The following is a 15,282-nucleotide window of genomic DNA, read 5'->3' as shown; positions in this document are numbered from 1 at the left end:
TCCTGGATCAGAGTAAACTATACATGGTAGAATTGTTGGACCGTTCAGGAGCTGTAGTGCAGGATGATTGAAATAAATTCACCATGGATTGCTGGTAGTATTTGACTTGGTGTGTGGTTTTTGTTTTTGTTTTTTTGTTTTTTGTGGAGCAGCTGAACCCATGTCCCAGCTACATATCAGAACGCTTGGAGCTCTATGTAAGACTGAAGAATGAGAGTGATGCCAATCTGGCCAAGCAGGCAGCTAACAGCAAGCCCATCTACGTCCAACTGCCTGATGGACAAAAAGTGGAGGCTCAATCCTGGGTCACTACTCCTTACCAACTGGCCTGCGGTATCAGGTGGGCTGCTGGGATGAATGTATCCCCTCGTGTCTGTGCATTGGCTCTGGGTATAATTAATGTTGGAGGCAGTTTTTGGAAAATATCGTTAGTGTAGAAATCAGTTTGGTCATGATGAACGATGCACATACTGTCCTTAATCCGCATATTCACATCAAGCCTTATTATTATTTTATTTTATTTTATTTTATTTTATTTTATTTATTTATTTATTTATTTATTTATTTATTTATTTATTTATTTATTTATTTTTGGATTTATCTTGTTGACCAAACTCAATTTTATATAGATATACAAACAGATTTAGAGTAGTAAGAGTGACAGTTCAGGGCCGTCAACATACTATCATTTGCGTTTATGTATAATCTTCCTTCTAAGAGCAAATCATGAGACGACAAAATACATTTAGACAAAATATCTTTATAATTTGAAGGATAAGATTTGGAAATTTTACAAAGTGCTGGTTTTATCCAAGAGAAAGAACCATTTAGTTATGAATATGTTCAAGAGACCAGTAACATCTTAGTACAGATTCTAGATCTAGTCAGGGCTCAGTGCAGGTTTCTTCCAGGGCTCAGAGCGGGACACTCGGTATCTTCCATGTCTTTTATGGAGCTCTTGCTTTGTGCACAGGAGCGTTGTCACATTTTCTCCAGGTGAGGGTGCTGTCTTACAACATCTACAGCTTTAGTATGACTCAAAGAACAGTGGCTCATAAAACACTGTGCTGACATCTTATCTGGGTTCATTTTTTTCTGTTGTTTTGCACCTGTGTAACTATCTATTAATAGCTGAAGAACATATTTTTAATGCACTGCGGAAGTTAAATAATCTGATGTGAACACACCCAGATGTCTTATCTCCAGCCTGAGATCCAGTCACAAATAAAAACCATACTTTATCACCTGGAGATGTTTCGGCTGCTTGGTTTCTGCTCCCTTGCTTCCTTATGTAGTCCGAACCTTACATTAGTTTAGTAAACACTACCTTCCATACAACACACAAAGGCTTGTAAAGCACAGCGATGGTCTTACCTAAAGCTTCCTTCAGGAGTTCCTGGTTAGATCATGAGTGCGGTTTAGCTCTGAGATGCTGTTGATTCTGTTTGGACACTTCCTACTTGAATTGTGTTTCAGTGCTGAATGTTGTGGTGGTTTTCTGCTCATGCAGTCAGGGTCTGGCCGATAACTGTGTGGTCGCGCGGGTGGACGACGAGCTGTGGGATTTAGATCGTCCGCTGGAGAAAGACTGCTCTCTGGAACTACTGCGCTTTGACAACGAAGATGCCCAGGCTGTGAGTATCTGACCTTCGATATTCTTTTCTTGTTTTTAGACTCGTATGATCTGATCTGAATAACAAGGCGTAGGCTTAGTAACGTATGGGTTGATAACAGTCTATAAAAGAGGGTTTTTTGTTTGTTTGCTCAGAACATTTCCTGCCTAAAAGTTGAAAGCTTTTGGGCCCTTAAATTTCCATTGACTGGATTCTGCATCACGTCCAAGACTTTTTTTTTTTTTTTTAATTTTTGCAAAGAAACCAAAGTGGCAAGTGGTTTGGTAAAATTGCCAGCACATGATTCTCCTGCAGTAATTTAGAAACTTTGCAAGCTCTTCCGAATATTGATTTATTTTTTTGCTGTGATGTGCCGCTTAATGTTTCGGTCTCTGTGCCCTCAGGTATACTGGCACTCCAGTGCCCACATCCTTGGAGAAGCCATGGAGCGCTTTTATGGAGGCTGTCTGTGTTACGGGCCTCCGATCGAGAACGGCTTCTACTACGACATGTTCCTGGACGGCCAGAAGTGAGTGTACAGGATCTATTCACTCCTGATCGACTGATTCGTTTTCTATAACAGCAGCTCTGACAGTCTTGGTAGCTACAAGAGACGACTGTGATATGATTCAAACCGATCATGTCCGGGCATTCTGTTATAGGAAATGAATCACTTTACTTTGTTGCCAGTTTATTAGGTACGCCGTACACTTTCACAAATTATATGCACGAAAAAAAAAACATTTGACTAAACGTGTTTGTCGAGTTTCTATACAGTAGAAGTGTTCTGTTTCTGTATGCAGCGACGTTATTGTAATTAAACTCAAACTCGCTTCATTATCACTATTCGCTATAAGGATATCACTTTCACTTTCAAAGCCTTTCTTTAGCATGAAATAGGAAAACTCTGGGGGGGTGGGGGTGGGAGTGGGGTACAGCTTGTAGCTCTGAAGCGTCAAACGATAAAGACAAGAATTGTGCAGCAAGAAGACAGATGGCCTACAAACCTGTGTGTGTGTTTGTTCTATATATATATATATATATATATATATGTTTATTTAATCATTACTGATATTACCATTAGCTGGATAATACATTTATATTAATATATGTATGTATTTAACATATTAACTAAAATATATACCAACCAAAAAAATGCAAAATAAGATTTTTATTAGAGGAATCAAGTCACAGCAACACTTGATGAAAAACTGAAAAGAATCTACACTTTTTTTCACTCCTATTTGCATTAAACACAGCACAATAATAATAATAATAATAATAATAATAATAATAATAATAATAATAATAATAATAATAATGGTTTTGTCTGACTTATTCACATACAAGCAGGAGACCAGGCTGTTATTTATTATTGACTTATAGGAACTAAACCGACACAAGCGTAAATAATTATTGGCATAAACACAGCACAAATTACTGACCTGGATTTATTTTAATTTTTTTTTTTTTTAATCCGATGAAACATGCAGTAGATGTACCTATTAAACTGGCAACTCTATAGTTTCATATAGAAAAATGAAGCTCATTTTGGTAGATATTTTGTGCTCGTTCTTAATCCGTGTGCCGTATATCATGCTAATTTGGTGGTTAGATATTCCTTTATGTCTCTGTTAGAGGAGTGTCGAGCACGGAGTTCGGAGATCTGGAGTTACTCTGTAAGGGCATCGTGAAAGACAAGCAGCCGTTCGAGAGACTGGAGATTAGCAAGGAAACACTGCTGGAGATGTTCAAGGTAAAATCCTTTCCAGATACTCGAACGAAAACAGAGAGCGCATGTGGTCGTGTTACGTAAAAATAATAAGCTTCTCATCGAAATGAATTCTAAACAGTTAAAAATAAAAGAATATGGTGTTGATTTTTTAAAGGTATTATTGATTAAGGCCGTTACTATTGTGTATAATATAATCTTTGTATTTGGGTATTTATCTTTGGCTTGCTTTTCTTACACAGTACAATAAGTTTAAATGTCGCATCCTGAATGAAAAAGTCACCACGCCTACCACTACAGTGTACAGGTAAATAAATAAATAAATAAATAACAGATTTTTGGGGGATGTTGTGCGTTCTGGTTCTGAATGGTTGTGTATTCGTAGATGTGGCCCTCTGATTGACCTGTGCCGAGGTCCGCACGTACGCCATACGGGCAAGATCAAAGCCATGAAGATCTACAAGGTGCGTTGTCCAGGTTGTCCAGAGAGTCTGTAAAATAACAAAGTGCCTCAAATTAGCATTAATATAATATTAAAAATATGATCGCATGTATAAAGATACCCAAGTTTCACAGATCTCTGCCATCTAGAACTCCTCTACGTACTGGGAAGGCCGCTCGGACATGGAGACGCTGCAGAGAATTTATGGGATTTCTTTCCCCGACGCTAAGATGCTGAAGGAGTGGGAGCGCTTTCAGGAAGAGGCCAAGAATCGAGATCACCGCAAAATCGGAAAGGTGAGGCAGGAATGTCCGGGTCTTATTTTCGAGCTCGTGTTAATAGTACACTGTATACCGAAGAAAGATAATACGTTCAGTAATATAATATAATTTAATATAATATAATATAATGAGAGGAGATGATTAGATCGTTGTGCTCTAACAGCAGCTCGGGCGGTTGCAACGTGACTCAAAATTAGCAGCAGCTCGTTCGTAGCAGACGCTCACATAATGAAAGAAACGTTATTTAAGAAAAGCATAAAAGGCATGTTTTTTTTTTTGTTTATTCTTTTCATTGCTTGTCTGCGTGCGAAGAGGTGTGAACTCTGTCGACGCTTCAGGATGACGAGGGATTTTCACTTTACCTTCCACAAGTAGCATTCATTGATTTATTTGAAGAGTAAGGAAAAAAAACATAACTTTAAATTACTTTTTTTTAAAAAAGCATAATCGAATGTGCAGATTATTTAATTTTTTAATTTTTTTTATATATTTATAATCACATTTTACACAATTAAATGTAACTCCAAATGGATAAAAAAACACTCTCTCACTCACTCATTTTCTACCACTTATCCGAACTACCTCAGTCACGGGGAGCCTGTGCCTATCTCAGGCGTCATCGGGCAATAAGGCAGGATACACCCTGGACGGAGTGCCAACCCATCACAGGGCACACACACACTCTCATTCACCCACACACACTCACAGGAAACCGGAAACCCCCGAGCATGCAAACTCCACACACACACACACAAGGCGGAGGCAGGAATCGAACCCCCAACCTTGGAGGTGTGAGGCGAACGTGCTAACCACTAAACCACCGTGCCCTGCTTACCTCTAAACAGATAATAACAAATCCTAATGATAAATCATTAATATGTTTAGAATGATTGACAGATTGCGGTGCTGCTGTGTGAGGAATCAAAAACTTTGGGACTTGCTCTTGTTGGAAAGTAATCCGTTTCTGCATTTCAACAGTGACACTGCACAACATATTTCCCTGCTGGATATTTTCCTCCAACTGTACGCTCCCGAGCGGCTTTTTTCTTACTTATTGCTCACTATAATGATCTAGACTTGTCTCGGTCACTGTATCATGGGAATATTCAGAGGAAATGAGTTCAGGCTCTGGCCTGATTCCAATCCACTCTGGTGGTTTGTTTATTTATTTATTTATTTATTTATTTTGGTTTAATGATCTTCGTAATGATCCTACTATGGAAGAACTCTTTAGTTTTAAATCGGACGTTTGTGTGTAAAACGATTAGGTGTCGTTTTTATTTTTCCTGCCAACCCACAAGAGCAGCGGAAAGTTCCCAAGGACCAAACAGTGATTTGAGCTGAACGTCAAGTCGTCTCTTAAAAGCAAAATAACGAGTCTGAGCTTACTGTATTCCACGTGCTAGCAGATTGCCGGAGAGAATTCGCAGCATTGGATGTAACAGTCTCGATATTGCATCAAAGCCACGGTGTCAAGGAAATGCACAGAATAAATTTTCACCCACCGTCGCGTTCTCGATCAGCGTGTTATCGACGCTTCCTACTGATCCCTTGATGACCAGCTGGTCCATCAGGGGCAGACATTTCCTGTTCCTTCTCACTCCTATAGAGTCATGCGTACTGTACGTGACTGAGAAAGTGTAGCAGGTTCTGGGTTTGATGTTGACTTTAATCCTCCCTGTGGTGTGCAGCGGCGTGTCCTGCCCTGCAGACATACGCTACTGCTCTGAAGTTGGAAGACTCGGAGAACAGTTTGTCTTGGAAGTTGAGAGCAGATTTGATGCCATGTGTCACCTCGAGTCCCTGTGGAGATGGAAAACTCTGGCACTGTGCGTCCTCCTACTGAACATAAGTGACTCTTCGTCCTGTCCACCCTGAACCATTTTCATATAACATCTGAACTTCAGTTCCATCCTGGGATTTATATAACAAACATTCTTAATATTATTCTCATATTATTTCATGTCTCTCCTACGTTACCCATAATGCTGTTTGTCTACGTTTCCATCAGCGAACAGATGATAACTTCGGCAAAATCGGCTTTGAGATAAAAATAGAATGAATCTCCTGGTTACACAACTATATAGTCCACGTTTATGGAAGGGAAATGATGTAGAATCCCACTCGGTGTGATGAGACTGGTTCCCTTCTAAGTCTGGTTCCTCTCAAGGTTTCTTCCTCATCTCATCTCGGAGAGTTTTTCCTCGTCGTCACCTCAGGCTTGATCATACGTGACATTTAAAAAGGATCATGTTGATCTGAATTTATACATTTCTGCAAATCTGCATTGAGGCCATGTCCATAAAAGAAAGCGATGCAGAGAGACTTTAGTCCATTCATCTATCCAGCTGTCTTTTGTATCTCCTTCTCTGTGCTCTCGGCTTAAACCTGAGGGTAGCTGATGCCAAGATGCTCCACATAGCGACACAGGAAACCTTTTCTACTGTACCTGTACTCTTCTACAATACACCTTTACCTGTATAGTTATTTAAATTCTACGTTTATTTATATTTTCTGTGTATACAGTATTATCTGGTTCATTTTCAACACTACCTGTGTTGTTAAAAATACAAGATGAACAAGAACACAACCACCAAGGTTTTGAGGCTGACGTTTGCCAACCCGGACCTTCAGCTTCCTCCACAGATTTTCTATGGGATTAAGGTCTGGGAACTGGCTGGTCCACTCCAGGACCTTAATGTGCTTCTTCTTGAGCTACTCCATTGTTGCCTTGGCTGTGTGTTTTGTCATTCCATCTGATTATAGGCGATCCATCTGATGAACAATTGACATACACAGAACACACAACACTATTCTTACATTATTTACTTAAAACACATACTTACTTATTTCAGTTTGTACATTTTTTTCCACCGTACATACAACTGTCTATATTCTATATGTGTCCGTCTTGTCAATGCCAGTCTGTTTACACTGTGGAGCTTCTCTACTAGAACAAATTCCTTGTATGTGAAAACGTACTTGGGAATAAAGATCTTTCTGATTCTGATTCTGATTGTCATGCTGGAATACTCATCCATGACCCATTTCCAAGGAGGTTCTCTTGATCTGGTGAAGTTGTCCTGTCCCCTTAACAGAAAAACACCCCAAAGCACAATGTTTTCACCTCCATGACCACCTGACCACAATAGTGTCACCTAGTTCTTCTCTGAATCATTCAGATTTAATTGGTGAACTTTAGACAGGCCTGTACATGAGCAGAGTGACCTTGCTGGTGCTGCAGGATTTCAGTCCTTCACGGCGTAGTGTGTTACCAGTTGTTTCCCTTTGGTCCCACCTGCCTTGAGATCATTGACGAGATCCTCCCGTGTAGTTATGGGTTGATCCTTACTGTTCTCATGATCTTTTGAAGCTCCACGAGGTGAGATCTTCCATGGAGCCCCAGACTGACGGAGATCGACCAGTTATTTTGTGTTTCTTCCATTTGCAAATAATTGCACAAACTGTTGTTGTCACCTTCTCACCAAGCTGCATGGCGATGGTTTTGTAGCCCATTCCAGCTTTGTGTAGGTCTACAATCTCGTCCTTGACGTCTTTAGACAGCTCTTTGGTCTTGGCCATGGTGGAGAGTTTGTGGACAGGAGTATTTTCTACAGGTAACAGGCTGAGATTAGGAACCCTCCCTTCAAGTGCTCCCTTTATTTGAAGCGAGTGCTCCTCATCTCAGCTCGTTACCTGTATAAAAGTTACCTGGGAGCCAGAAATCGTGCTTACTGATAAGGGATCAAATACTTATTTCACTTATTAAAATTCCAGTCAAGTTATCACTTTTCTGAAATGTGTTTTTGTTGTTCTGTCTCTCACTGTTAAAATAAACCTACCATTAAATTATAAACTGAGTGTTTAGTTGTCAGTTGGCAAACATACAACATACAAAATCAGCAGGGGATCAACTCACTTTTTTTCTTCACTGTATTTCTGGTGGTTTTCTGTCTCTCTCTCTCTCTCTCACCTTCTCTCTTTCTCTCTCTCACGTTCTCTCTTTCATGCTCTCTCTCATTCTCTATATCTCCCCCTCTCTCTCTTTGTTCTCTCTCATGCTCTCTCTCTCTTTCTCTCCCCCTCTTTCTCACGTTCTCTCTCTCTCTCTCTCTGATTCAGGATCAGGAGCTGTTCTTTTTTCATGATCTGAGTCCAGGCAGCTGTTTTTTCCTCCCTCGTGGCGCCTACATCTACAACACTCTGACTGAGTTCATCAGGGTAAATCTGCTCCACACATTCATACTTTATCTTCTGTATGCGTTACATAACACCGCTCCTGCATGTGATTGGCAGATTCCCTTCTGCACAGTACGGAGACGTGTGTGTGTGTGTGTGTGTGTGTGTGCGCGCTTTTCTTCTTCAGCTGTATAGGGGACTTCAGTAGAGAACATGTCATTTCCATAACAATACCGTAATGACTGGAAACTCCTTCAGGGTGTTAAAATGTGTGTCAGTGTAAATCTGAGAACGCAGAAACACTTTTTATAGGAAGCATTTTAAATAATTCTCACTTTTTTTTTGTATTTTATGCATTTATACTTCTTTCAAGCTCGAAATTGTCTTTTAATTTTAAACGAATGAAATAGAAACCTCTCCAGTAATGCTTTAAATGAGCTAAATTTATTTTTATGTATGCATAAAATTAATGACTTTAATAAAAAAATAAGGCAATTAGATTAAGATTAGAATTAAGACTTAAAAATCTTCAATAATCTAATCATTATAAATGTGTTAAATATCGTATGTTGATGTATTTCACTTGGCATGTGCGTTTTTTATTTAATAAATAAATAAAGTGTCGTGATTTGAATGCTAAAGTGAAGTAAAACATTTTTTTTATTTTATCTAACAAATCAAAAATTCGCCATTCAATTGTATACCTCCTATATTTTTGGTTCCTCTGGTAACTGAAGTCGTGTTCTGTCAGTCAGGGTTTTTTAAGTCGTGTAAAATCGACACCTATTTATTGATGTGATCTCTGTAAATAAAGGAGGAGTACTGGAGAAGAGGTTTTCAGGAAGTGGCATCTCCAAACATCTACAACAGCAAGCTGTGGGAGACGTCAGGACACTGGCAGCACTACAGTGAGAACATGTTCTCCTTCCCTGTGGAGCAGGACATCTTCGCCCTCAAGCCCATGAACTGCCCCGGACACTGGTAAAGCCAGCAGTGAGGAATAGGTGTTTGTTCACCAACGCAGCATTAGTGTTTGTGTTTACTACTTATTATTATTATTATTATTATAATGTTGATGATTATGAAGTTCAGTCTGTGAATTTTCTAACTCAGCACAGCGCTGAGCAGGAACTTGATCTTGACCAGGTCCCAGATGATGTGACATTTCAGATCTCTCTCTCTCACACACCTCTCTCTCTCTCTCTTTCTCACACACACACACACACACACACACACACACACACACACACACACACACACCTTTCTGTCTTTCTCACACACACACACACCCCTGTCTGTCTCTCTCTCTCTTTTGCACACATCTCTCTTTCTCATACACATGCATGTCCAACTATATCTTTCTGTCTTTCATACACACACATCCCTCTCTCTTTCCTCTCTCTTCTCAGTCTGATGTTCTCTCACCGGCCCCGGTCATGGAGAGAGCTTCCACTGAGGCTGGCTGATTTTGGCGTGCTGCACCGTAATGAACTCTCAGGGACACTGACTGGACTCACCCGCGTCCGCCGTTTCCAGCAGGACGACGCTCACATCTTCTGCACCATGGACCAGGTACAATAATCAACCCTCCAACCTTCTGGAGTTCCCGTACATGTTTCAGGACGTTCACACAAACAAAATTCACCCTTTTCATTTATAGACACATTGTATATTAACTTCCTGAGTTTCTGTTCTAGTCCTCATGTTGCTCCACTGTTCTACTTCCAGATCGAGTCGGAGATGAAGGGCTGTCTGGACTTCCTGCGCTGCGTCTACGACGTCTTCGGGTTCTCCTTCCAGCTGCATCTGTCCACCCGGCCGGAGAAGTTCCTCGGGGACGTCGCCGTGTGGGACCAGGCTGAGAAGGTGCTACAGACAATAATTTTTAGATGAATTTTACAAACATTTCACTAAAAAATGTAGAATTACAGATAACTTCACATCTGAGAAAGGTGAGAATTTTCTACTAGAGATATTTTTAATGATGTAATTCATTGTTTTTTACTTCTGAATCACGTGCAGCAACTTGAGAACAGTCTGAACGAGTTTGGGGAACCGTGGAAGCTAAACCCAGGCGATGGAGCTTTTTACGGGCCAAAGGTGAGACCTTGACACCGCTGATGTCAATCACACAATGACACGAATGCTTACTATCTTATTTTTTGCCTCTGCAGATCGACATCAAGATCAAGGACGCCATCGGCCGTTATCACCAGTGTGCCACCATCCAGCTGGACTTCCAGCTGCCTATTCGCTTCAATTTAACGTACATAGGGTGCGGAATATTCCAGACTTCTCACATTATTCACCATTTATTAACCTCCTGTATATTAAGTGTTTTTTATAATGTGTGGTCTTCTCACTGATTTACACGACTATCAAATCCGCTTACAGGACGGACGGAGATGACAAAGCCAGGCCTGTGATTATTCACCGCGCTATCCTGGGCTCGGTAGAGAGGATGATCGCCATTCTCACTGAAAACTACGCTGGAAAATGGTAATAGGTTTATTTCTATAAAAAACTAATGTACTAAGCATGAAGTATCTGAAACCTTCCTCCATCTGGCACTGATGTTAATGCTTAAAACATTTTTCCTTTTACTTTTAGCAATTATTATTTATCTTCTTTTGAATTATTTTGCTTTAATTTCTTATTTTTTTCTTTCTGCCCTATTTTGTGGACGTCCTATTTATCTGTTCTGGCATTTTTTTAAATTTCTTTCTCATCTCACAGCACTGATGAATAAATACATAATTATTTAGCTTCCTTTTTTATTATTATTAATAATAATAATAATATTTTATAAGCATCAAGTGTTAAGACTTTGAAAAACAGTAATTTATTTGATTCTAGCTAGTTTTTGGTACATATTTGCAATTTTACAGCCTTTATACATTTATGGCATTTAGCAGATGCCCTTATCCAGAGTGACTTACAACTGAGCAACTGAGGGTTAAGGGCCTTGCTCAGGGGCCCACCAGTGGTAGCTCGGTGGACCTGGGGTTCGAACCCATGACCTTCCGATCAGTAGCCCAACACCTTAACCACTGAGCTACCACATCTGAAGACTCGATGCCTTGAAATTTGCAGAAACAAATCTGCTGAAAAAAATGCTGATAAGCCTTTAACTTTTTTTTCTTCTTTTCAACCTCTGAAGCACAGATGGTTTGGCGGTCGGTTTTAGAAAGAGGAACACTTTAATCCATACTACTTTTTAGTGTATAAAAGCAAAGTGTGTGTGTGCGTATGCGTGTGTGTGTAGGAACTTTAGGAACACTAGGAACATTCTTCATGTCTAAACATCCATGAACTTCTCTTGTGGTCTTCATGTTTTCTCAGGCCGCTCTGGTTATCTCCTCGCCAGGTCATGGTAGTGCCTGTGAATCCGTCCCTGGAAGACTACGCCAGTGAAGTAGGCTACTCTGTCTTTGACTACTTGTTTTAACTTTATTTAAGACAACAGTTTAGGAGGTTAAATCTAATTTTGGGCCAAATCTCAGAAAATCCTTTTATTTGAGGTATCCAGTATAATATTCAGTGCACGTCCGATCTGATGATGAACGAGTTTCTATCAAAATGCGGGTGTGGATCATTCTAGCCATTTGAGACAGGAATAAATGTAATAGCTGTAATATATATACATTTTATTACTTATGACAAATTACAGAATCACTTTTTATCCATTCATGGTTCTGTTTATGTTGAGGAACATCACAAAACATCTAAGTGGAACTGGAGACTCGTGTCAGAAATGTTACCATCAGTGAGGTGAATTTTTATGTGACGTAACACTTACTGACCAATCAGATTTCAGCAGCGTTATAATAAATACAACTAAAATGTTCTGAAGATCTGCTGACTCTAGATCAGAAGACGCTGGATAAATGTGGGTGAAGATATGTTTAGTGAGCGTACAGTAGCATGAAGACTCTTCATCCACAGGTGTGTAAGCAGTTTGTGGAGGCGGGTTTCATGGCGGACGCAGACCTCGACTCTGGCTGCCTTCTGAACAAGAAAATCCGCAACGCTCAGCTTGCCCAGTACAACTTCATTTTGGGTAAGAAAAGATTCAGGGTGCTTCCGTAACGTCACACAATTCCAGCATGTTGTGTGTTTTTTTGTTTGTTTGTTTGTTTTCGTTGTTGTTGATAACTAGCAATATCATAAACAATCTATTTTTATGAGTTAATTCTTGATATTCCTAGTAAACAGCTCCAGCTGAGGGGGCGGAGCTTGTTTCAGGGCTGGAAAAATATTAACACAAGATCTAGCATACTTAAGTCTAGAAAACGGCAGTAGACTTGGTACAATAGCCGCCTCGCTCACTCGTTAGCTACGTGTGATGTTTTTGACACGTGCGTACATTCTCTGACTACGAACAAATCTCGGGTCTGTTCGCAAAAAAAAAAAGAAACGCAATGCTGTTATGCCAACTGTTGCTCTTGTAGAACAGCTGCGGAAATTAACATGGAAATCATTATGCGTTATTTGTTTTTCTTTTTCCCTCTTTTGATGTTGTCCTTGGCAGTGGTTGGTGAGAAGGAGAAGATGACTAACGGCGTCAATGTGCGCACGAGAGACAACAAGGTCCACGGCGAGCTGACTGTGACCGAGGTTCTGGCTCGGCTCTCGCTGCTCAAACTGTCGCGCTGCAGGAATGCCGAGGAAGTTTTCTAAACAAATACACCGACCTGATTCCAATTCAGATCCAATTTCCCAATTGTAGCTGGTAGGTAGAAGATAATGACTCTAAGAGGTGTCATGGGTTCATAGTTAGTCATCTTGTTTAGTTCATTTCACTAAACTAAACTATTTATTTATTTATTTTTGGCTAGTTAGAGTAACCTGTCTCTCTCTGACTTTCTCTCTGTCTGTCGCTCTCCCTTTCTTTTGCTCTCTCTCTTGCCCTCTTTCTCTCTCAGCTTTCTACTTTCACAGCTTGTCAATTTTAAGGTTGATCAAATCTGTGATTTAATACTTTTTTATTATTATTTAAACCCTGAACACTTCAGACCCTGTAACACCTCAAGACTAGATTAATAAACACTAATTTCCTAAATGAGAAGCAAGAGGCTTTATGTTTGCATTGGGATCAGGTCATCGTGTGTAACAGACAGAACAAAAACAGGACAAACTGTAAAGGGAAATGCAGTGGCAGAGAAAGTGGGACGTGATGATGGTCTGAGTTCAACAAAGAGACTTTAACAGCTTTAGAGGGAACGTATGAGTGAAAGTAAATGAAATTTCTGTTTCATTTTCAGTGCGTATGAAATCTGAGCAGTTTAGTAGACACGTGGGAAGCAGTCGGTGGAGGTGACATTTGGCTTGAAAACTCGTGAATACAGAAAATCAATTTTGACAAAATGTCATTGCAATGATGCTGTTTTTTGTTCGTTTGTTTGTTTGTTTGTTTGTTTGTTTTTGGGTGGGTTTTTTGTTTTTTTGGTCAATTGCACTGACTGTTACAACACAGATGTTAAAATTTCAGCCAGACTCTTGTGAATTGTGTTGTGCTGTTAAAGGGAAGAATTGATGGAGTGATTTGTGATGGGATAAACTGAAGTAAAGGCTTTGATGACTGCAGGGAATATTGAAGAATAAACCATTTTCAGTGATTGTTGTCCTCGTTTAATCTTAATTGTGTGTGTGTGAAAGAGAGAGAGCGTGTTTTAGTTGAGAGAATAATGAAGAATAAATGAGTGTGAGTGAGTCTTCATTAATAAATACTTCTTGGAAGTTTCTTTTTAATATTAATAAACTGTTCAAAAATGAGGATAGCTAGAAAGATAAAAGAGCTTAACAAATAAATTGAATTTAACTGTCTAACAATTCACATTGTATCTGAGCAGCTTTACAGAAATATAGAAGCAGAATAAATAAATATAGTTTAAGTTAATATTTACCTCTAACATCTATCCCTAATGAGCAAGCCGACGGACGGACAGACAGATGGATGGATGGATAGATAGATAGATAGATAGATAGATAGATAGATAGATAGAAAGACACACTTTATTGATCCCAGAGGAAATTCAACCAATAGCAACATACAGAAAAGTAATATCACAACAGTGTATCCCCCCTCCCTCCATCCAAACATGTGCAAATGTGGTGGTGGTGGTTTTTTTTTTTTTATGAAATATGAAATGTCCAGTAGTACCAAGTCAAGTAAATACAGATAAAAAATAAAATACTGAGTCCCTCGTCAGTATCTTGTTTCCACCGTGCAATAACTGAGGTGTAGTACAGTCTAATATCCACAGGGATAAAAGAGTTCCTCAGTCTTGTACTGGAGCCTGACAGAGACAGCAGTCTGCCTCTGAACACACTCCTCTGCCTGGTGAATAACGGGTGCAGAGGGTGGTGGGTGTTGTCCAGGTTGGAGAGCAGTCTGTCACTAGTGAGTCCAGCTCTATTCTAACCACAGATCCTGCCTTCCTCACTAGTTTGTCCAGTCGTACAACATCTCTCTTCTTCCCCAGCACACCACGACATAGATAAGGACACTGGCATCCACAGTTTAAACATGTATATTTTATTCAACAAAACCTAACCATCTACGCTGTGTATAAAATTCAGAAATCATTCAGTGACTTGCATAAGTATTCACCCATTGAACATTTCCACAGTTTCTTTAGAAATAAAATAGAAATTTAAATGGAATATTTACCATTTAATTTGTACAATATTCCCAAATATCGAAGGTACAAAGTATTTTGATGAAATAAATAGTTAATTAAACCAAAAAACAGACTTTTCTCTGCTGTGAAACTGTTCCTGAGGTAAACATGACTTCATATGGCTATTTTTTCTCCCATAAATCCCAGCTTTGTGGAGTGTCCATCTGATGGCGTGTCTTCCTCTAAGCCGTGGATCAGAAGCCCAAGAAGGCACAATCCTTTCAGTTGGTCTGACTTGTGGAGTATCCCTCAGGCCTGGCTCAATTTCCTTTTTAGATCCTCTTATGATAACCCATCTTGTCCCCCACAGCCTCCATCAGGGTTTCATCACTAAGGAAAGTTGTACTAACAG

General features: G+C 39.7%; 1 protein-coding gene across 2 annotated transcripts in view; it reads left to right on the top strand.

Annotated features, from left to right (window-relative positions):
- Positions 1–13,865, top strand: part of tars3 (threonyl-tRNA synthetase 3) — a 14,779-nt gene extending 914 nt beyond the window's left edge. Inside the window, exons 3-19 of one of the 2 annotated variants that reach the window (XM_027161556.2) lie at positions 153–340; positions 1,511–1,634; positions 2,018–2,142; positions 3,252–3,369; positions 3,588–3,652; positions 3,731–3,809; positions 3,937–4,083; positions 8,191–8,289; positions 9,062–9,228; positions 9,657–9,819; positions 9,976–10,113; positions 10,270–10,347; positions 10,422–10,522; positions 10,642–10,746; positions 11,590–11,662; positions 12,193–12,307; positions 12,779–13,865. In XM_027161556.2, coding sequence (XP_027017357.2) covers positions 153–340; positions 1,511–1,634; positions 2,018–2,142; positions 3,252–3,369; positions 3,588–3,652; positions 3,731–3,809; positions 3,937–4,083; positions 8,191–8,289; positions 9,062–9,228; positions 9,657–9,819; positions 9,976–10,113; positions 10,270–10,347; positions 10,422–10,522; positions 10,642–10,746; positions 11,590–11,662; positions 12,193–12,307; positions 12,779–12,927 — 2,034 coding nt within the window. In that variant the 3' untranslated portion in view covers positions 12,928–13,865. The remainder of the gene's footprint in view (positions 1–152; positions 341–1,510; positions 1,635–2,017; positions 2,143–3,251; positions 3,370–3,587; positions 3,653–3,730; positions 3,810–3,936; positions 4,084–8,190; positions 8,290–9,061; positions 9,229–9,656; positions 9,820–9,975; positions 10,114–10,269; positions 10,348–10,421; positions 10,523–10,641; positions 10,747–11,589; positions 11,663–12,192; positions 12,308–12,778) is intronic. The other variant, XM_027161558.2, reaches the window with a different exon arrangement.
- The last annotated feature ends 1,417 nt before the right edge of the window (positions 13,866–15,282 follow it).

The sequence above is a fragment of the Tachysurus fulvidraco genome, chromosome 13 (assembly GCF_022655615.1).
Source record: "Tachysurus fulvidraco isolate hzauxx_2018 chromosome 13, HZAU_PFXX_2.0, whole genome shotgun sequence".
Taxonomy (NCBI): domain Eukaryota; kingdom Metazoa; phylum Chordata; class Actinopteri; order Siluriformes; family Bagridae; genus Tachysurus; species Tachysurus fulvidraco.
The sequence above is the reverse complement of the archived record's forward strand: the minus strand, read 5'-3'. Positions and strand labels throughout refer to the sequence as shown.